Raw genomic sequence first — 21,500 nt, 5'->3', positions numbered from 1 at the left:
AAGATCATAATTTTCTTATATCATGATGGCAAATGATAAGACTAGTAAAATTGGCAGTATAGGTATTACTTGAACCTCTATTCCTAGTCAGGGTTTATTTGGACATTAATACTATTTTTCTTTAGAAGACGGCCAATGTGAGCTAATAAAAATATAGGACTCAAAATATATATTACAAATTTATACATTTATTGTCACATTTTTGGGAGTATATTTTTCCATATAACCAGAAAATTAACTATAAAACTATTTAAGTGAAAACATCAAAATGTAGAATTACTTTATTGTTGTTTATTTTAAAGATTTTTATTATGGCCTTTAATAAATAATTCTTTTTATATATTTAAGATATTTTTCTTTCTCTTCTTGTAGGTCACTCAAATGAGTCGTCCAGACCTGATTCTCTTTCTGATGAAATACCTGATGGCTCTCATAGTTGGTATTCCCTCCATATTTTGGGTTGGAAGCAAAAAGACATGCTTTGAATGGGCCAGTTTTTTTCATGGTCGTAGGAAAAAAGAGTAAGTTGAAGTAAATTATCACAATGTTCACAGACTTCACATTCACGTCAATGTTTTTGTGTTGCTTACATTAAAATAATTTGGATTATAACTTCAGCTGCCATCAGTTAAGACTGGCATAGTAGCATGTCTTAATTAAAAACTAAAAACTTGGTTTGTCTCAGTTGGTTGAGCATTGTCCTGTGCAACAAAAAGTCACTGGTTTGATTCCTGGTCAGGGGTTGGATTTCTGATCAAGACACATGCCCAGGTATGGGCTCTCTCCCCAGTTAGGAGTGGAGGAGGGGCATGCAGGAGGTAGCCAATTGATGTTTCTCTCTCTCTAAAATCAATAAAAAACATTTTTAAAATAATATAAAAAGCTAAAGACGTGGCCCTGGCTGGATAGCTCAGTTGAGTAGGGTGTCATCCCAGTACACCAAGGTTGCATGTTCAGTCTCCAGTCAGGATACATACAAGAATCAATCAATGAATGCATAAATAAGTAGAACAATAAATTTATGTTTCTCTCTACCTCCCTCTCAAATCAATTAAAAAAAAAAGCTAAAAACTTCTCTTCCTTACTAAGAGATATGAAGGAAGGTCAATCTTTATTTTTAAAAATCCAAATTATAATTTTTCTTAAAATTAAAAACAAAGTAATGCTTTTATATACATTCTTATATTATGCTCTTGATATTCCTGTGAGGGTTGGTATGTATTATAATCTTTGTGTTACAGATGAGAAAACAGACACAGAGAGGTTAAGTGCCTTGGCCTAAGTCACACAGGTATTAGATTAGGCTTCCATTTCAAATTGTTCTTCCAAGTAAAACATAAATTATTTAAAGAGATAGCATGCTATTCCATTCTGATATAGTACACATTAAAGCCAATATAGAAAAATATTATTTCATTAGATAACATGAAATATGTTTAAGAAAGTATTTTAATTCAATTCATAGTTGGCCACACTGCATATTAGAATATTATGGTAATGGTAAGACTTGCTGAAGCAGTCTTTTGAGGGCACATTTAAAGAATCTTTAATTTTTAATTTTTTTGAACCCTTAGTTCATAAAATAAAACAAGATTCTTCAATATTCACAAAGGAACAAATTATTTTAAACTTTTTACTCAGAATCTTATATGAACATCATATCTGAATTCTAAATTAGTAGAATAACTTATAGATAGGGTCCATAAGTGGGTTTTGGGAGATATTCTTTTTTTTTTTTTTTTTAATATATTTTATTGATTTTTTACAGAGAGGAAGGGAGAGAGATAGAGAGTTAGAAACATCGATGAGAGAGAAACATCGACCAGCTGCCTCCTGCACATCTCCTACTGGGGATGTGCCCACAACCCAGGTACATGCCTCCGACCGGAATCGAACCTGGGACCTTTCAGTCCGTAGACCGACGCTCTATCCACTGAGCCAAACTGGTTTTGGCGGGAGATATTCTTAAGATTGTATTTAAAATGTTGTGCCTTGTATGGGTTAATGTACTTTCTTTTTTTTTTTTTTAATTAAATCTTTGCTGTTCAGATTATTACAGTTGTTCCTCTTTTTTCCCCCCATAGCTCCCCTCCACCCGGTTCCCACCCTCTGCCCTTACCCCCCCCCCCCCAACTGTCCTCAGCCATAGGTGTACGATTTTTGTCCAGCACCCCCCACACTCCTTCCTCGCCCCCCGAGAATAGTCAGTCCACTCCCTTTCTATGCCCCTGATTCTATTATATTCACCAGTTTATTCTGTTCATCAGATTATTAATTTACTTGATTTTTAGATTCACTTGTTGATAGATGTGTATTTGTTGTTCATAATTTGTACCTTTACCTTTTTCTTCTTCTTCCTCTTTGTAAAGGATACCTTTCAGCATTTCATATAATACTAGTTTGGTGGTGATGAACTCCTTTAGCTTTTTCTTGTCTGTGAAGCTCTTTATCTGACCTTCAATTCTGAATGATAGCTTTGCTGGGTAAAGTAATCGTGGTTGTAGGTTCTTGGTATTCATCACTTTGAATATTTCTTGCCACTCCCTTCTGGCCTGCATAGTTTCTGTTGAGAAATCAGCTGACAGTCGTATGGGTACTCCCTTGTAGGTAAACTGACTGTTTTTCCCTTGTTGCTTTTAAGATTCTCTCTTTGTCTTTTGCTCTTGGCATTTTAATTGTGATGTGTCTTGGTGTGGTCCTCTTTGGATTCCTTTTGTTTGGGGTTCTCTGCGCTTCCTGGACCTGTAAGTCCATTTCTTTCTCCAGGTGGGGGAAGTTTTCTGTCATTATTTCTTCAAATAGGTTTTCAATATCTTGCTCTCTCTCTTCTTCTGGCACCCCCATAATTCAGATGTTGGTACGCTTGAAGCTGTCCCAAAGGCTCCTTACGCTATCTTGATATTTTTGGATTCTTTTTTCATTTTGCTTTTCCGGTTGGGTGTGTTTTGCTTCTTCGCATTTCAAATCTTTGACTTGATTCTTGCGATCCTCTGGTCTGCTGTTGGGAGTCTGTATAATATTCTTTATTTCAGTCAGTGTATGCTTAATTTCTAGTTGGTCCTTTATCACAACATCGAGGGTCTCATTAGATTTCTTGAGGATCTCACTACATTTATCGGCGGTTTCCATAAAATTCTTGAAAAATCTTAGAACCGTGGTTTTGAACTCTATATCCAGTCGTTTGCTGTCCTCCATTTCTGTCATTTGTGACCTGTTTCTTTGTCTTCGCATTTTGTCTGCTTCCCTGTGTTGGTAGAATGGTTTTGTGTGCTAGGTGTCCTACAGGGCCCAGTGGCTCAGCCTCCCCAGTTACCTGAGGTGGACACTCTTGGTGCACCCCCTTGTGGGCTTTGTGCACAGTCTTGTTGTAGTTATGCCTTGGTTGTTTTAGGTGTCACTGGGAGGACTTGACCTCCAGGCCAATTGGCAGTGAGAATCAGCTGTGTCTGCAGTGGGAGAACTTCTGTGCTGAAGACACCCTTCTGGGGCAAGACTTGCTTCAGTGGGGCTTTGGTGCTCACTGAGTCTGCCCCCTGAGTGTGTTCCTTATGAATCTGAGGAGTTATAATCTGGATGGTCCCACTCTGACCACTGGGTACACTGGCTCTTGGATCTAAGGAGGTGCTAATTAAGCCTCTTCCTGAGGTTACCCAGCAGGAGCTACGAAGAGATATGCAGATTCCCCTTCCTTTTTTGGGGGTTTGGGGGTGCCCAGATGAGGCCCAGCTGAGAAGCAATGCAAGCTGCTGTGGGGCCTTGGGCCTTCTCTTGGAAGTTCTGGGTCTGTCTAGCCCAGCTGCAATTTGTTAGGTAATTGTCAGTTTGCAAAGGACCCGGGCATTCATATGCAAAAGGCTTTGCAGCAGCCTGGAAGGGGCGGGGTCTCGGAATCAACAGGGCGGAGCAAGCAGCTGTGGCTGATTCTCAGCCCTGCCCTAAGGGGCCCCGCATCTTAGTGTCCGGGTAATTGCTGCCAGCACCTCTGAGGGAAAGCCGCCCTCAAGTTCCGATTTCTGCCTATTGCCAGACCGTCCAGTTTCTCCCCGTATGAGCCCTGGGACCCCAGAGATTTCCCGGAACCGGAGTTCAGAGCAGTCGGGAGCTTGTGACTCCCTCCGGATTCAAAAAGACAGCCGCGTCCTCAGGTGCCCGCCCCTTTCGCGCACGCTGGAGCCTCCGCGCCTCTGCACTTCACTTTCGTAGCTCCTCTGAGTCAGTGTGCTCTTCTCTTTCCTTCTAGTTGTAGAATTTCCACTCAGCCAGCCTTCCTATGGTTCTGGATGATGACCGTTCTGTCTTTTAGTTGTATTTTTGAAGTTGTTGTGGGAGGCAGCAATTTCCCGTGTTTTTCTATGCCGCCATCTTGGTTCCTTCAAATCATAAAATTCTTTAGCTGAAAGAGACTTTTTAGAAATGATTAATATAACTTCATTTTATAGATAAGGAAAATGAAGGAGGTAGTGACTTGCCTAAGATCACATATTTATTGATAAAGTTGAAACTAAAATTTTTATTTTCTTATTCTAGCACAGATCTCTTTGTCTATCACTTTAGAGAACAGATTGACACGAATTTTTTAAAAATATATTTTTATTGATTTCAGAGAGGAAGGGAGAGGGAGAGAGAGACAGAAACATCAGTGATGAGAGAGAATCATTGATTGGCTGCCTCCTGCACACCTCACACTGGGGCTCGAGCCCATAACCCAGGCATGTGCCTTGACCTGGAATTGAACCGTGACCTCCTGTTTCATAGGTCGTTGCTCAACCACTGAGCCACGCCAGTTGGGCTGATTGAGATGAATTTTTGTTATATACTCTTTCATCTGTTAACAATGTTATATCTGTTCTGAAGACATTATGTGGACAGCAATTAATTTAAAGAATAACGTCAGTGCGTCACAAAATTATTGTTTGTTAGTCTATAGGAATGTTAACTGTATCTTAAACTTAGCATTTTGTTGTCTAGGATAGTGAATGAGAGCCGACAAGTACTCCAAGAACCTGATTTTGCTCAGTCCCTCCTGAGGGATCCAAATACTCCTATTATAAGGAAATCAAGAGGAACTTCCACTCAAGGAACATCCACACATGCTTCTTCAACTCAGCTGGCTATGGTGGATGATCAGAGAAGCAAAGCAGGGAGTGTCCACAGCAAAGTGAGCAGCTATCACGGCAGCCTCCACAGATCTCGTGATGGCAGGTGAGTTTTATTGCTAGCTTAGTTTATTTCATATGCTGAATTAGAGTTATACAGCTTAAGGAAGAATAGCCAATTCTGAAATAGAAGTTGAACATTTTTAATTTTTTTGAACTTTGCTAGGAACAGTTGTCCCAGATTATGGTCCAATTTAAAGCCAGTCAGAGGAGTTTAAAGCTTAGACTTGCTGCAGTAAAAAATATGGAGTCATCAAAGGGTATTGAGTAGGGAGAAGGCAGGATGAAAGTGGTTATGTTAGTAAGATTAATTTAGCAAACAGTTGTGGAATACCTACTATATCAGCTACTATTCTGGGAATACAAAGATGATATAGGCATAATCTATGTTTTTAATAAGCTCACAGTTTTAAAGAATAATAATATAGTCACTACTTATGTTGTGGTTTACAACATGGGATCTGGAATGATAAGCTTCAGTTTTCCTCATCTGTAAAATGGAAATAGTAATAATATCCTTTAGGACTGTTGTAAAAAAATTAATGAGATAATATATCCAATTGCTTAGAACAGTGCCTGTCTTAGTAAGTGCCTGATTTTAACCTCTGTTATTATTGTAAGTGAACAATTAAAGTAAAATATAAGTATGATGGTACAGTTGGCCCTTCGTATCTATGGGTGTTGCATTCAGGGATTCAACCAAATGGATATGGAAAATATTGGGGGAAAAGTGTTACTTTGTTGCTGATGTGTACAATGTAGTTTGACTTATGGTGGTTGTATCTGTCTTAAAAATGTACAGACTTTTTCTTCTTGTCATTTCCTAAACAGTACAATAAAACAACTATTTACATTGCATTTATATTGTGTTAGATGTTATAAGTAATCTAGAGATGATTTAAAGCAGCAGTCGCCAACCTTTCCAGACCTCAAGGACCACCTGTTGGCGACCGCTGATTTAAAGTATGTAGGGGTGATTTAAAATATATAGGGGTGTGTGTGTGTGTAGGCTATATGCAAATATACCATCTATATAATAAAGAGCCAGGGTCATAAGGACCGAAGGCTTGACCAGACCGGAAGTCAGTGCTGGGTTGCTGTGGTGACCCAGCACTGACTGGAGCTGCTAAGGGCAGCCCGACCCAGCACTGACTGCCTAGGCCCTAGGGGGCTGCGGATCAGGCCCAGAGAAAGGCCTGCAGAGAGAGACAGGGTCTGATCCGTAGGTTGATTAGAACTTGCCTCTCTTTCTCTCCCGGCCTGGCCAACAGGCGCGCCTCTATTTCTCTCCAGGCCTCCACCGGGGCTGCTGATCAGCCCTGCCTTTCTGATCAGGCCCTGCTGATAGGCCCAGAGACACTGACTGGCATAGAAACTGACCAATCAGAACCAAATCTGGGTGACTGTAAGAAGCCAATGGCTGCCTCGGAGGTGAAGCTTTTGACACTGACTGGCATAGAAACTGACCAGTCAGAACCAAATCTGGGTCAACTGTGAGGAGCCAATGGCTGCCTAGGAGGCGGAGCTTTTGATGCTGACTGGCATAGAAACTGACCAGTCAGAACCAAATTGTCCAGCAGACGAGGGCAGTTGGGGGCGAGGTCAGGCCTGCAGGGGAGGGCATTTGGGAGCAAGATCAGGCCGGTAGAGGAGGGCAGTTGGGGGCAATCAGGCAGGTAGAGGCAGTTAAGGGGTGAGATCAGGCCAGCAGGGGAGGGCCGTTGGGCGTTAGGTCATGCTGGCAGGGGAGGGCATTTGGGGGCAACCAGGCTAGCAGGGGAGGGCAGTTGGGGGCGAGCAGGCAGGCAGGCTGAGGCAGTTAGGGGTGATCAGGAAAACAGACAGAGAGGTTAGGGGCAATCAGGCAGGCAGGCAGAGGGGTTAGGGGCAATCAGGCAGGTAGGCAGGTGAGTTGTTAGAAGCCAGCAGTCCCAGATTGTAAGAGGGATGTCCGACTGCCGAGGGTTCCCCGATTGGAGTGGGTGCAGGCTGGGCTGAGGGAACTCCCCCTTCATGCACGAATTTCATGCACCAGGCCTCTAGTCCTATCTAATAATAGACAAACATGGTAATTGACCATACCTTCGCTATGCCTCCCATTGGCTAATCAGCATGATATGCAAATTAACTGCCAACCAAGATGGCAGCTAATTTGCATACTGCAGGCAGGGCGAGACAGCGCCATCCCGCCTGCCCCACTGCCATCCAGGCCTGCTATTTGCCACCTGGGGCGGTGGGACGGAACAGCGCCATCCCGCCTGCCCTGCCGCCATCCGGGCCTGCTATCTGCGACCAGGGGCAGCGGGCGTCCCATGTGCGATCCGACCCGGGGCAACTGGGCGGGGCAGCAGCGATCTGCCAGCCCGCCCAACCGTCGTCTGGGTGTCCCGTGTGTGACCCGACCCAGGGCGGTAAGGCGGGCCAGCATGGCTCCTCTGTCATCAGAGCTCCCTTGGGGGCCTAAGCCTTTAGTCGGACATCCCCCGAGGGCTGCCAGAAGGATGTCTGACTGCAAGCTTAGGCCTGATCCCCTGGGGAGTGGGCCTAAGTCAACAGATGGACATCCCCCAAGAGGTCCTGGACTGCAAATGGGCGCAGGCCAGGCTGAGGGACTACCCCCTCACCCCCGAGTGCACAAATTTTGTGCACCGGGCCTCTAGTCTATATATATAAAAGCCTAAGCAACTGCCCAACCAGCTGACTGACTGGTAGCTATGATGCGCACTGACCACCAGGGGGCAGATGTTCAATGCAGGAGCGGAAACCACAGGCATGGAAACATGGAACAGACTAATGAATCTCAGAGGAAAGGGGGGAGGGGGGAGGGCGGGAAGAGATTAACCAAAGATCTTATATGCATACTAGAAGCGTAGTGCACGGATTCGTGCACCAATGGGGTCCCTCGGCCTGGCCTGTGCCCTCTCACAATCCAGGACCCCTCGGGGGGTGTTGGAGGCCCTGTGCACGGGCACCAGTGGGGTCCCTCGGCCTGGCCTGCGGCTTCTCGCACTCCAGGACCCCTTGGGGGATGTTGGGCTGCTAGTTTTGGCCCCATCCCCACAGGCCAGGCCGAGGGACCCCACCAGCACACAAATCTGTGCACCGGGCCTCTAGTTTTATATAAAGATAAACATCCATGGATTTTAGTATCTGTGGGGGTCCTGGAACTAATCTTGGGCGGATACCAAGGGAAGACTGTGTAGTCCAGAGGTTGGCAAACTTTTTCTATAAAGAGCCACATAGTAAATATTTTAGGCTTTGTGGGTTATCCAATTTCTATTGTGACTATTCATTTATGCTGTTGTAGCATGAAAGCAGCCATAGATAATATGTAGTCCAAATGGGAATGACTATATTCCAGCCAATTTTTACTTACAAAAATAAGAAGGGCACAAGATCAGAGAAGCTTCACAGAGAGAATGAGAGAAGGGGATGTATTTTCTTGTTAAATTTGCCAATGATTAGACACTTCGAAGGAGTTTTGCAATAATTCAGTTAAGAGATGATGAAGGTTAATAGGAAAGTAGTGGCAGTGGGAAGAGAGGAAGAACTGATCTGAAAAATATTTAGAAAGAAGAAATGAAAAGATAGGAATTAATGATAGAATAATAGCAACTAGAGAGAACTATATCAAATGTTTGTGCTGTTATTGTTTTCTTAACAACTTCCAGTTTGGGAAATTGAAAGAATGAAAATTTGTAGGCCTAAAATGGAAAGCATTCTATGTTAACTTTAAAACATCTGTTTCTATAACTGTCTAGTATCTTTTCAATCTCATCCTAGCCTTTCTCTCAGTCTTCTCCGTCCTAGTGTAGGATATGATTTCTATACTTTCTTTTTAGATTAAGACTTCTCATAAGATCTTTTGCCTTCTAATGGGTCAGCTACTCTCTATTTTTAAAAAGCAGCAGTCTTTTTTTGACTATGTTATATTTTCTATTTTTTTCCTTGTGTATAATAAAATTATAGCCCTGACCGGTTTGGCTCAGTGGACAGAGCATTGACCTGCGGACTGAAGTGTTCCAGATTCGATTCCGGTCAAGGGCATGTACCTTGGTTGCAGGCACATCTCCAATAGGGGGTGTGCAGGAGGAGGCTGATCGATGTTTCTCTCTCATTGATGTTTCTAACTCTCTATCCCTCTCCCTTCCTCTCTGTAAAAAAAAAAAAAAAAAAAATCAATAACATATATTTAAAAAATTATATACGGGGTGCTTTAGAATCCCAGAGAAGAAAACCATCAAATTATCATGGAAAGTCAGAGAAAACTTCACAAACAACATTGCACTGCTACACTGAATATGATTCAGGGGAAGCACTTGGAAATTAAAGACAGGGAAAGAATATATATGCAGAGGCAAGGAGAACAGAAGGAGTTAGGTACTGGAGTATGGCTATTGCATTGTATGTATGCGTGGGCAATTGTGGTGATAAATTCAGCTTTGTATTTGAGAACGATCACTTTGGCAGCCTAGGAGAGAAGATTTTCAGTAAGCTCAGTTGGGAAGGGATCCTATTTTAAGACACTCATAAGGAGGGAGGGAATTAGAATACATTTTGTCAACACCATCCTCCATGAAATAGCTATCAGCATTATATGACATTTGATATTATTAGCCTACTCCTTTTCAATAAGGATTGGACAGTTATTTTAGTTCAGTGCTTATGCATATGCATGTGGTAATCCATATATAGAGATATATAGAAGAAAGTTAAAGTATCATTTCTGCATTCTAGGAACATATGACCTTTTAAGGAAGATAAGATATATACATAAGAACTAATTAAGTAATAGTGCAAGTCAGCATATAATTAAAACAGTGAATGCTATAGATGATTGATGTTGTGGAACTTCAGAAAAGGGAAAGATCAGATTGGCCCATGAAAGTATCTTAGAGAAGATAAATAGAGTGAATGAATGGTAACAAAAGATAAGTTCATACTGAATAGAGAATTTCTGAAGGTAATTAAACATAGGGAATTTCAGTCTCTGTAATCTGGAGCTTAGATAAGGAAGTTTATAATCATTAATATAAGGAGTTGGTAATTAAAATTGTGAGAAGCCCTTAAGTCATAATTTAAAAAAGAACAGATCAAGAACAAGACCTTGGTAAAATACTTACAGTAATAATAATATAAGAAGAATAGCCAGCATATGATTCAGAGAAAGTGCTTATACTATACACATATGAGGGAATCAATAAAAAATAGTGTCATGGAATCACCATGGCAATTAATTGCTTTTTAAATCATTCTTTTGGCATGACCTATTTTCAATACAGTTGTCTTTCCTCAGCTTGTATATATAGTATATACACACAAGTATATTGAATAACAAATGATTTTAGAAATACTGTGAGCATTTCCCAGAAATTCAGGGCCCAGAACTATAAAGGTGGCCTACTAAAGTTGTTCTATAATATGGTACAAGAACACTCATATTGTAAGCCTCTCTGCCATGCCCAGCACCTCAGACCACATTAAACCCAAAACTCTAAACAGGGATTATCATAATTCCAAAAGCCATTTCGTGGAGATTTTTTAAAATATATTTTTTATTGATTTCAGAGAGGAAGGGAGAAGGAGAGAGATAGAAACATCAGTGATGAGTGAGAATCATTGATCGGCTGCCTCCTGCATGCTCCCTACTGGGGATCGAGCCTGCAACCCAGGCATTTGCCCTTGACTAGAATCAAACTTGGGACCCTTCAGTCTGCAGGCCAATACTCTTATCCACTAAGCCAAACCAGCTAGGGCCATCAGTCAGTTTTTAAGTTTACTTGTTAACATTATCTTTTGGCCATCTTTTTCTCATCATCTTACGGTTTCTTGGTTATGAAATAACACACACATAAACACACAGACACACACACACACACACACACACTTCACAATACTCTAGTCCAGACTCCTTGATGGATAATTGATCTCAGTGCTATGTAAAATAAATACACTGAGGCAAATACCTTACACATGTAAATCAACTTCAAAGAATAAGTAATAGGTGATTAGATGAGAAGATGGTTAGAAAAGCAAGTGGATGAGTAGGTAGGTAAAGGTAGGTAAAAAAATTTTTCCCATTTGATTCATTTGCCATATTTATTTGAATTATAATGAGTGAGTAAGATGATAAAAGTAGGTGTCAACAAGGGAAAGTCAGGGAATGCATAATGAGATACTAGTGAAATTACAATGAATTGAATTATTCATTGTATAGAGAATCAAAGAGAGTAAATCATCTTCAATTTTTTTTCATTTTGACTTTGGACTACACCATATTATCTTTTCAGCAAATTAACCATCCTAATTATTTTTGCCTAAGCTTTTATTAAGATTAATGTACATTTTTATAGTGTATGTTAGATGGTCACAGTGGTTTAAATGATTGTCAAAATATAAATAAACTTGGTAAGTCCCACATATACAATTGAGATTAAATACTATAATTAAATTTATTTTTCTATGTAGTTGATTTCTAATTATCCATGGGCAGGTTGTTTATATTATAGAATTTTGTGGATAGCCATATATTTCACTTCAATAAATGGACATGATAACTCAATATAGTAATTTTTCTATGAAAAATGTATTCTTTGATTCATATTCATAACTAAAAAACATAGGTTTCATTTAAGAAAATATCCAATTCGTATTTTTAAGTAGTGATTTGGTGTTTTTTAATTACTCTGATATCATTCCTAGAGCTGAAGCAGATTTTTTTTTCATTTGATTTATTTGCCATATTTATTTTAAACAATACTTATGAAGTCATGATAGGTGAAAGAGCTTCAAATTAGCTGGCAGATCAAATTTGGAAAAATCTTTAACTCAGTTTAGGGCAATAATTGTTTTGCAAAATAATAATAGAATAACAAGCTCATTCTGAAATATTTTCAATTAACACTGTAATTATGTTATCAAAATATGCAAGTCAAATTTAAAACTGGAAACAAAAGATATGCTTTCTTTTATAATTTTAAAAGGACTTTTCAATTTTTAAAATCTCTGATCTAATGAAAACATTATTTAATAAGCACACTATCAAACTAGATCTCCTCAGAATTTCATGAATCAGTCTTTAAAATCTTTAAATTTTAGCCTAGACAAATGTGGTTCAGTATTTCAGCAATAACCCATGAACCAGGTCACTATTGGATTCCTGGTCAGGGCACATGCCTGGGTTGTGGAGTTGATACCCAGTGGCGGGGTGGGGGGGTAATACAAAAAGCAGCCAATTGATGATCCTCTCATCATTGATGTTTCTATCTCTCTTTTCCTCCTTCTAAAATCAGTAAAGTCATAATTTTAAAAATCTTTAAATTTTATAAATGGTTCATATTGAGTCATGAGATTTGTTATAATTATGAAAGAATGATAAATAAATGCTTTGACACCCAATAGGTCTTCAGCTGCATATTAGTTATTTTGATGACTATTTTAAAAAGAAATGGACTGCTATATTCTTTTTATTTTTAGAAACATTACTTAAAATTTAATATGTTAAAGTTATAAATTATATTCAGTTAGTTTTCTTTGAGATTTGTTATCCTAAATTAAATACTTTTTACAAAAAGGTGTACATCTGAGTGTGAGTATTCTTATATCTGATAGGGGCTCAGTGAGTCAGGATTGGAACAAAAGAAAATTTAACAGCTCCCCATTGCTGCTTTCAAAATGAGTACAACGATGGAGGGGAAGACTGTCCACAATAAGCAGTGTAGCCGTTGGCATACTCAGAAGCTGCATCTTTGTTCAGGGTACTGAGAGAATTTGCTTTAGCAGGAATATAAGTTATAGTGTATTAGTGTGTTGTTATGTATATTTAAGTAGATGTACCTTCTATGAAATAGCATAGTATCCTCACAGCTCCGAGGAAAAATAATTAACACCATTTACAGTAGTTAATTGAATTGTTAACTGGGCTATCTGGAAAGAAGCTGTCAGCACATGCTGTCATTGTTGCTTGCCAGTTCATTCATCTTTTTTCCTTTTCCTTTTTGGTTACACTAATTTCTCCTCTAATTTCATATGCTCCCTCTTCCTAATCTTTGTAAATTTTAGTAAAATTTGAGTTGCTGTACTTCTGATTATAGCCAATTTTCTACACTCCTGAGGCCACTGCCATCTTTCCTCCATTGTTTTTCCTCCTCTTCTTGAACTCACCCCATAAACCATAACTTATTTGAATGAGAAAAATTAACCTTAATTTCTGTCCTTTTGCAAAGAATAGGACCTTAATTCTGAATCCAATGAGTATATTTTCTTCCCTTTTTTTGGTTAGCCATATGAATAATTCTACAGTGTTAATGAAATTGCTGAATATCATCAAAGGTGGTGGTTACTTTTTCACTTGTTGGTTTCCTAATTATTTCATTTAGTGCAGCATTTTCATGAAAAATTTAGTGTTATTTTTCTAGTGTGTTCTATTACTTGCTTCAAAATAAACTCTCCTGTACTAGGTATACTCCCTGCAGTTACAGAGGAATGGAAGAGAGACTACCTCATGGCAGCATGTCACGACTAACAGATCACTCCAGGCACAGCAGTTCTCATCGTCTCAATGAACAGTCACGACATAGCAGCATCCGGGATCTCAGTAATAATCCTATGACTCACATCACACATGGCACCAGCATGAACCGAGTTATTGAAGAAGATGGAACCAGTGCTTAATTTGTCCTAAGGTGGAAAATTTGTGCCGTTTATAAAGCAGATTTTATTCTTTGCCTTTAGCATGACTGACTGCTGTAACTCACTGTTATCATGCGTTCAGTCAGGTGCAGATTGTGTCCATTGGAAGAGTAAATTTTTGCTTTTTATATTGCATCAAACTTGGAATATCAAGGCGTCTTAAAATTATATTGTCACATAAATAATTCTTATTTCTAGGTAATGAAGAGAGAATTATTTGTCTGGTAAGCATTTTTATAAGCCCACTATTTTATATTTAGAAAAATCCTAAATGTGTGGTGACTGCTTTGTAGTGAACTTTCATATATAATGTCAACTAGTGGTGAGACAACATTCTAGTCGTTCTGTTAATAAAACAAAATTTCAGAATTAAAGAATTTTCTATGCAAGGTTTATTTCTCGGATGAATGGTAGGATTTTGTAGTTTTATTTCCATAAGTGAAAAAGAACTGTGGTTTTAAACTGTAAGAGAATTTGATACATCAGCAAGGGTATTTTAACTGATAAAATATAAGATCAACAGAAGAATCTGATTAGAGTATTGAAGGCTCTTTCAAAATTCTATCAAAATAAATTTCATCCAGAGAGATACAGGATTAGGATTATCAGTGGCCATTTTTTCCCTATAAGTGAGCTGTTTTTATTACTTTTGTAAATATTCCTTTTACTGGCAGTGTTTTTATAACTTATCCATATGCATGTTGGAAAAAATAATTTGTAGCCTTTTCCCATGTAGTAATATTAATTCGTAGAGAACTTTATGTTCAGATCTGTTCCATGGAGACGTAATAAGATAAGCATCATACATTATAAGGTTTTTTTGTGGTAACCACAATTACAAAATGGCAAAATGTTTTCTCTGTATTCATTGTTGTATTTTTCTGCAGTGAGATGTGATCTTGCCAAAGCCACCAGATCTTGACATCCAGCCCCTCCTATCAATGAGTTGATTGTCTGTACTTGCATTGCCCAGTAGCAAACAGGCTACAGCTTTTGCCCCCTCCCTTATATTCAGATTCTGGATCAGTCTTGTTTACAGCTGAAATATATATAACCTCGATCCAAAGTGGTGATTTATATGGGGTATCTGAAAAATCACTGTAACTAAATGAAGCATGATTAGTCTTGCTGTGAAGTATCTTGTAATCTTAAAAATATCAACTCAAAATTTTTGACATTTTGTCTTGTAACATTTAAATAATTTACAATAAAAACTGGTAACTGTATTAGGCATGAAATTGATCAGAAGAGAAAGAAAATTTTTGGAAAATGCTGGATGTATTGTATAGAAAAACATTTTAAACAAGCATGTCCTCAACCCCGACTAGAGGTAAGAATCATTTGGGGAACCTCTGATGCTCAAGCCTTCCTCTCATTCAGATGAGAATTGATAGGTTTTTAAATAAGTTTTCTAGGTGATTCTAATCTGTAGCCAGGCTTCAGGCTGTTTTGAACTGATTTGCTTCTGTTGATGATCTGATGGCGTCTCATTATATCACGCGAAAATGTAGGTGGACTCAATATTATACTTTTACATCATTACCTGATACAAAATTGTTTTCCACTTTAATTGTCCATTATAAAATGTGAAATGCTGACCCCACTCCCCAAAATTCTCATTCTGTAACTCAAAGATGGTAAGAATTTAAAATCTGTAGTTATAAAAATACCATTGGTGATTCTTACGCAGATAACCGAAGAATGACACCTTAGAAAATATTCTAAACTCCAGAGAGGCTTGACTTTGTCATTTGCTGGCTTTTGACCTTTAAAAAGTCAACTTCTCTGAGCTTTAGTTTCCTTGTTTGTAAATGAAGATAAAAGATAAATACCTACCTCACAAAGTTGTCAAATAGGGGATCAAATGAAAAATCATATGAAAACTCTTTGAAAACTAAACTATAAGGGATTAAGATTATTGAGGATTTAAGAGATTTACTTGAGGGCTACTATCATACATTGCTTGACATGTGTTTGGTTCATGTGTACTTTTACTCTCTTTTTTAAAAAACAAAAAGTAACAAAGAATTAGGTGTTGAAAAAGTAGCTTTTATCAGACACAAAAGTCAGTTTTCTGGTAATAATTTATATATCATGTTTTTTTCAAAGTACATGTTAATATTTTTGTTATTAATTCCGCACAAGATATATTTGAACATTTGGCCCAAAATGTAATTTTTTCCTTTCTGTCTTCATTGTCTTTCTCCTTGGAATTGGAGTAAGTGATCACGGCAATATAAATTCCCTCATAACTGACATTTAGTAAACCTTTTCTCTGAAGGCCAAATTTACAACTTATTTATAAATAAATGAACAATTCATGAGGCTTTTGTCTGAGAATCTCTCTTGAGAACAGCATGAGAACAGCATTCAGAAACAAAAATAAGAAGTTAAAATAGAAGGTACCAGTTTGAGCTCAAAGATGTTGTCAGTCATCGCCATCTGCATTATGTTATCAATTGCCAAAATGTTAATTGGTTTTCTTGTGCAAGTGGCCAAGTATAGACAGTTAATTGAAAATACTAATTATGAAAATACTAATTTTTGCTTCTTGATTCTATGTATTCATTTATATCTTCTCTATTTAACTGTTGATATATATGTAAATGCTATATTGACATTTCAATTCAGAAAAATATTCTAAACTCCAGAGAGGCCTGGCTACTATTGACATTAAGATACTGGAAGTATCTTAATTTTGCAGCACAAAATTTATTTAATATTGTTAATTCATTGTTTTGAATAACAATATTTAGTTTGGGCCATGTTATTTATCAAACTAGTGCTCCAAATTAATTTGTTTTTCAAAGACAGTTGAAGAACTATATGTAGCGAACAGCATTTCAAGTTTCAACTAGCTTAAACCAATTTGAGCAAGTCTGGACAGCTTTCTTACCATATGTTTAATTTGTGTTGTGATTGGCACATGATAATGTTTAGTGTTTTGTTCATTCAATTGACAGCTGAGAAAATAATAGTGCTCTCTCAAATGTTAATATATAATCAAAAGGTTTTCAAAAAGTACTTTGATTTTACCAATATTGTGTTTAATTTATTCAGTAGTTAAAAAATCCAAGATTGCCGAAACCGGTTTGGCTCAGTGGATAGAGCGTCGGCCTGCGGACTGAAAGGTCCCAGGTTCGATTCCGGTCAAGGGCATGTACCTGGGTTGCGGGCACATCCCCAGTAGGAGATGTGCAAGAGGCAGCTGATCGATGTTTCTCTCTCATCGATGTTTCTAACTTTCTATCTCTCTCCCTTCCTCTCTGTAAAAAATCAATAAAAAATATATTTAAAAAAAAAAATCCAAGATAATATTAAGCTCAAAATAATAGCTTTAAAGAATAATTGATTAATAATTCAATAACTAGCACAGGGCTTAGTACATAGTAAATTTTTTAATAAATGAATAACATGTCATACAACTCACTTTTACTCTAACAGTGAGTCTCACTTCAAAAAAAATTGAAGGATCTGAATTTAAACTAAGTGAAATTAACTCTGCTTTACCAAAATAACATGTAACAAGTAATAAGAAATAAGTAAATTATACCAAATTAAGCATATTTCCCCTATAGTAACAGTCCATATTACTATTTAAACTAAAGTATATATATATAAAGTATATATACACACACACATACACATACACACAAACTTGTACAAACACTTTATATTCATTTTTAATGGTGAGAGCTATTCTTAGAAGTATTTAGGCTCTTTTTGGTTTTATGTGAAATTAAATCTTTGTGTATTAGTTGAGTGAATAAATACTTAAGCAAACCTTCATTAGTAATAATTTTCTCTTTCTGCTTCTTCTTAAAGCAGATTTAGAAATCTAAGAATCTCTTCAAATTAGAAAATTTTTTCAACATTTTAACCTACCTCATTAATTTCTTTGTGATAATAGCTGGAAATAACTGAAATTTGTAACTATCTTGATTTAGGCTATAACCCCATGAAATAAAATGAACAACTTACATTTTTTTTTATAAAATAGAGGATCATTGGCTAAAACTTAGAAAACATTAATATACCAAAATTTCACTCTGGTGACATTTATACCACTTTTGACATGCCAAAGGTACATTTATATATATTATCATACTTGGGTGACTCACATAGTCTAGTGTAATGAAAATTCCACTGGGCTTGGAATTCAAAGACCCATAATTATGGTGTGAAGTGCACAGGTCATTTAACTTCTCTTAGTCTCAATGTCTTCAGTGTAAAATGAGGATAAGGCAATTTTTGGTCCCAACTTACCTCACAGAATATGTGAGGATCAAATAAGATTACATGTATTATAATGCTCTGTAATCTATAAATTGCTCTACTTACATGTTTCTGTTAGAATTTGGGGGTTATAGAAAACAAGGATATGGTCTTCAGTGTCATATAGCAGTAAAAACAAAGTAGGCATGCCGAAACCGGTTTGGCTCAGTGGATGGAGCGTTGGCCTGCGGACTGAAAGGTCCCAGGTTCGATTCCGGGCAAGGGCATGTACCTGGGTTGCGGGCACATCCCCAGTAGGGGATGTGCAGGAGGCGGCTGGTCGATGTTTCTCTCTCATCGATGTTTCTAACTCTCTCTCTCCCTTCCTCTCTGTAAAAAATCAATAAAATATATTTAAAAAAAACAAAAAACAAAGTAGGCAATTAGACCAGTGTTCATTCGGTACAATGTTTAAATCAACAATCCAATTATCCTTTTAAAAGTAAGATTCTTTTTCAAGAGTAGCTCTGCCCTTAAATTGTGTTGGCTCTCTAAAATACCACAGTATGCTCTCAAATTTTGTATGATGAATTTGTAGGTCCCTTCCAACAGAAATTAGGGATCTCCAGTATATGTTACCTTTGATATGGAATTGTATAAAATCGCTTGGCTTCACTGAAAGTTGTAAGAAAAATATAAGAAGTGTAAGCCTATAACTTGTTTTCTTTGAGGACTTCCATGTGCCTAATTCTTCCTGATTAAGAACAAGTTTTAAAAGGTGATTACTGTAAGTTATTGGTTTTCATCACTGCAAAACTTTAAATTGTAAGGTATTGTCTTAATTGTTTGTATGTTTGTATATATAGTTTTTTAAACCTGCATAAAAGGTAATAATTTCTCCATTTTTTTTCCTCATGTAAGCAGACAAAAGATAACTTTATAAAACCAAGATTTACAGAGGAACTCATGATTCCTTTACATTTCTTTTATCCCTTTTTACAACTGATTAAAATGAGATAAAGTGTTTACATTTAATTCAGCTGTGTTTCTTAGTAGCTGTATAATTTTATACATTATTCTTATTTCTGTCTATTTTATATGAAAAACTAATGTTGACATCTCCTCATAATTTAATTCTCTTTCCTTCTCTTTTGTTCCAGTTGTATGAGTTATAGGAAGATCAAGCATCCTTTACCTCCCTTATAACTATAATCAGTTTCCTAGAGTTTTTTCCTAATTTAACTTTAATCCTTGATTTTTTTTAATAGCCAAATTCATATAGAATTATAATTTTCTCTCAGGATCCAAAATCTAGGGGAAAATGTTAAGGTCTGCCTAGCCATCTTTGTAGACATTACTATTTTGGTTGATATATAAAGATTTAATATAATTAGTTAATAAGCCTATTTCTTTTTCTCTGATTTCTCTAATTAGTAAAAATTTTTTGCTGTAAAGATAAAAGAAAGTTTCACTTATGTTTTAGCCAGGTACTATACCAGTACAACATTACTTCCTTTAAGAGTAGTTCAGTCTATTTAAACGCATTGAAGGATAAGTTTCTTCAGATTATTATTTTTTTAAAGAATCACCTATCTCAGAAAATTTATTGTGTCCTTTCTTGGACATTTTTCAAGGTATGATAACATTGCTCATAATTTATTCCTATTTTATTGGCCACTGTCACCAGTTTAACTTAATACAAAAAGGTTTTTTTTATATTGTAATTTAGATTTTGAGAACTCAGAGTTCCTTAATTTTGGTAATTACCATTCACTAGTAACATCTATATATACAAAACCCTAATATGCAAATAGACCAAACAGTGGAACAACCAAACAACTGAAAAACTGGTCGCTATGACATGTACTGAACACCAGGGGGCGCGGGTAGAACATGGCAGGTGTCAGCAGCAGGCAGCAGAGCATGGAACATGGCAGGCATTGGCCGCGGCAGGATGGTGGAGCAGATGAGCAGGGATGCCAGACCAAGGCGGAGTACCGGTCACTGTCATTGGGGCAAGCCTCTGGTAGTTACTGAAAATTCTTTGCTCCCGTGTGCCATGGTCCCACCAGGTGCTTGCACCAGCTGCCAGCAACAGAGCCACTGCTCGCACCTGCTGCCGGTGCCCAGCGCCAGCCCCGATTGCTCAGCGCTGTCAGCAGGTGCAAGCGGCGGCTGCTGGCCCTGATCACACCTGAGGACTTCTCCACCTCCCCCTGCTCCTGAGGGGTGATTGGGGCAGCAGCTGCCACTCGCGCCTGCTGATGGCGCAGAGCAACTGGGGCTGGTGCCGTCAGCGCATGGGAGCGGTGGCGTCAGGAGCAGGACTGCGGCAGGAGGGGCTGGGCAGGGGCACGGAGGATGGGCCAAAACCCGCCCCTGTGCCCACCACAGCCTTGCGACCCACAGTTCCTTTCAAGGTGCACAAATTTGTGCACTAGGCCCCTAGTTACTATTTATAAGACTAATATTTTTCAAGCTTTTTATTTTATCATATTTCCTGCAATAGGGTGAACTACATTATTATTTTTACTTGACCTGGGGTTTTTGTTATATAAGTCAGCTTGTTTATATTACTAACTTGCAACTATTTTTTTGTGTTGTACTTGCTTAGAATAAAACTAGATAGAGTTAAATAATTTCTGTTTTCTAAATTGGCAGTTTTTTTAAATGCTTAGTAAAAAGGCATGTTATTTTGAGTACCACTGAATTTTGAGTCAGGCGACTTGATTTTTAGGTTTGTCTCTCTTCTAAATAAACTGTGTAACTTTGGAGTTTTACCTCTTAGAACCTTGGTTTTCTCATTTGTAAATGAAAGAAACGACGCCATTAGATTAGGTAGTCTCAAATTCCATCTGTGTCTAATATGGTTGTTTCTTGACCATTTTATAATCATTATCTGGGCTTACTTTTTTTTCCCCATGAACTATATTTACTAGATTAACCTGTACTGTTAATGCAATTTATTCTTAAATTGATAGGATTCAGATATGTTACTAACTTTGTTTCCCATTCATGCTATTAAGTAATTTTAATGGAGGAAAATTGTATTACCGATAATAAAAGTGAAAGAAAGCTTACATGTAAGCTTTATTTAAAAATTCTCCTAAAGCACCAATATAAGCACCTCAAATTTTTTTTTTAAGTTCTTTTTTTTAAAAAATATATTTTATTGATTTTTTACAGAGAGGAAGGGAGAGAGAGATAGAGAGTCAGAAACATCGATGAGAGAGAAACATCGACCAGCTGCCTCCTGCACATCCCCCACTGGGGATGTGCCCGCAACCCAGGTACATGCCCTTGACCGGAATCGAACTTGGGACCCTTTAGTCCGCAGGCCGACGCTCTACCCACCGAGCCAAACCGGCTTCGGCAGCACCTCAAATTTACATACAGAAAAAAACTGACATATAAAATGTGGTTTTTGTTCTCTTAAAT

The 21,500-nt window shown here is 37.8% G+C and overlaps 1 protein-coding gene across 4 annotated transcripts in view; it reads left to right on the top strand.

The window, feature by feature from the left end:
- Window positions 1–21,500, top strand: part of FZD3 (frizzled class receptor 3) — a 102,092-nt gene that overhangs the window by 74,339 nt on the left and 6,253 nt on the right. For 3 of the 4 annotated variants that reach the window (XM_070415527.1, XM_070415524.1, XM_070415528.1), the window contains 3 exons: window positions 373–521; window positions 4,969–5,202; window positions 13,616–21,279. In XM_070415527.1, coding sequence (XP_070271628.1) covers window positions 373–521; window positions 4,969–5,202; window positions 13,616–13,829 — 597 coding nt within the window. In that variant the 3' untranslated portion in view covers window positions 13,830–21,279. Of the gene's footprint in view, window positions 1–372; window positions 522–4,968; window positions 5,203–13,615; window positions 21,280–21,500 lie in introns of those variants that run through there. The other variant, XM_070415526.1, reaches the window with a different exon arrangement.

The sequence above is a fragment of the Myotis yumanensis genome, unplaced genomic scaffold, assembly GCF_028538775.1.
Source record: "Myotis yumanensis isolate MYYU_CA2020_CCGP unplaced genomic scaffold, mMyoYum1.0.hap1 SCAF_5, whole genome shotgun sequence".
Lineage (NCBI taxonomy): Eukaryota > Metazoa > Chordata > Mammalia > Chiroptera > Vespertilionidae > Myotis > Myotis yumanensis.
Note: the sequence above shows the minus strand (reverse complement) of the source record. Positions and strands in the feature narration are given on the sequence as shown.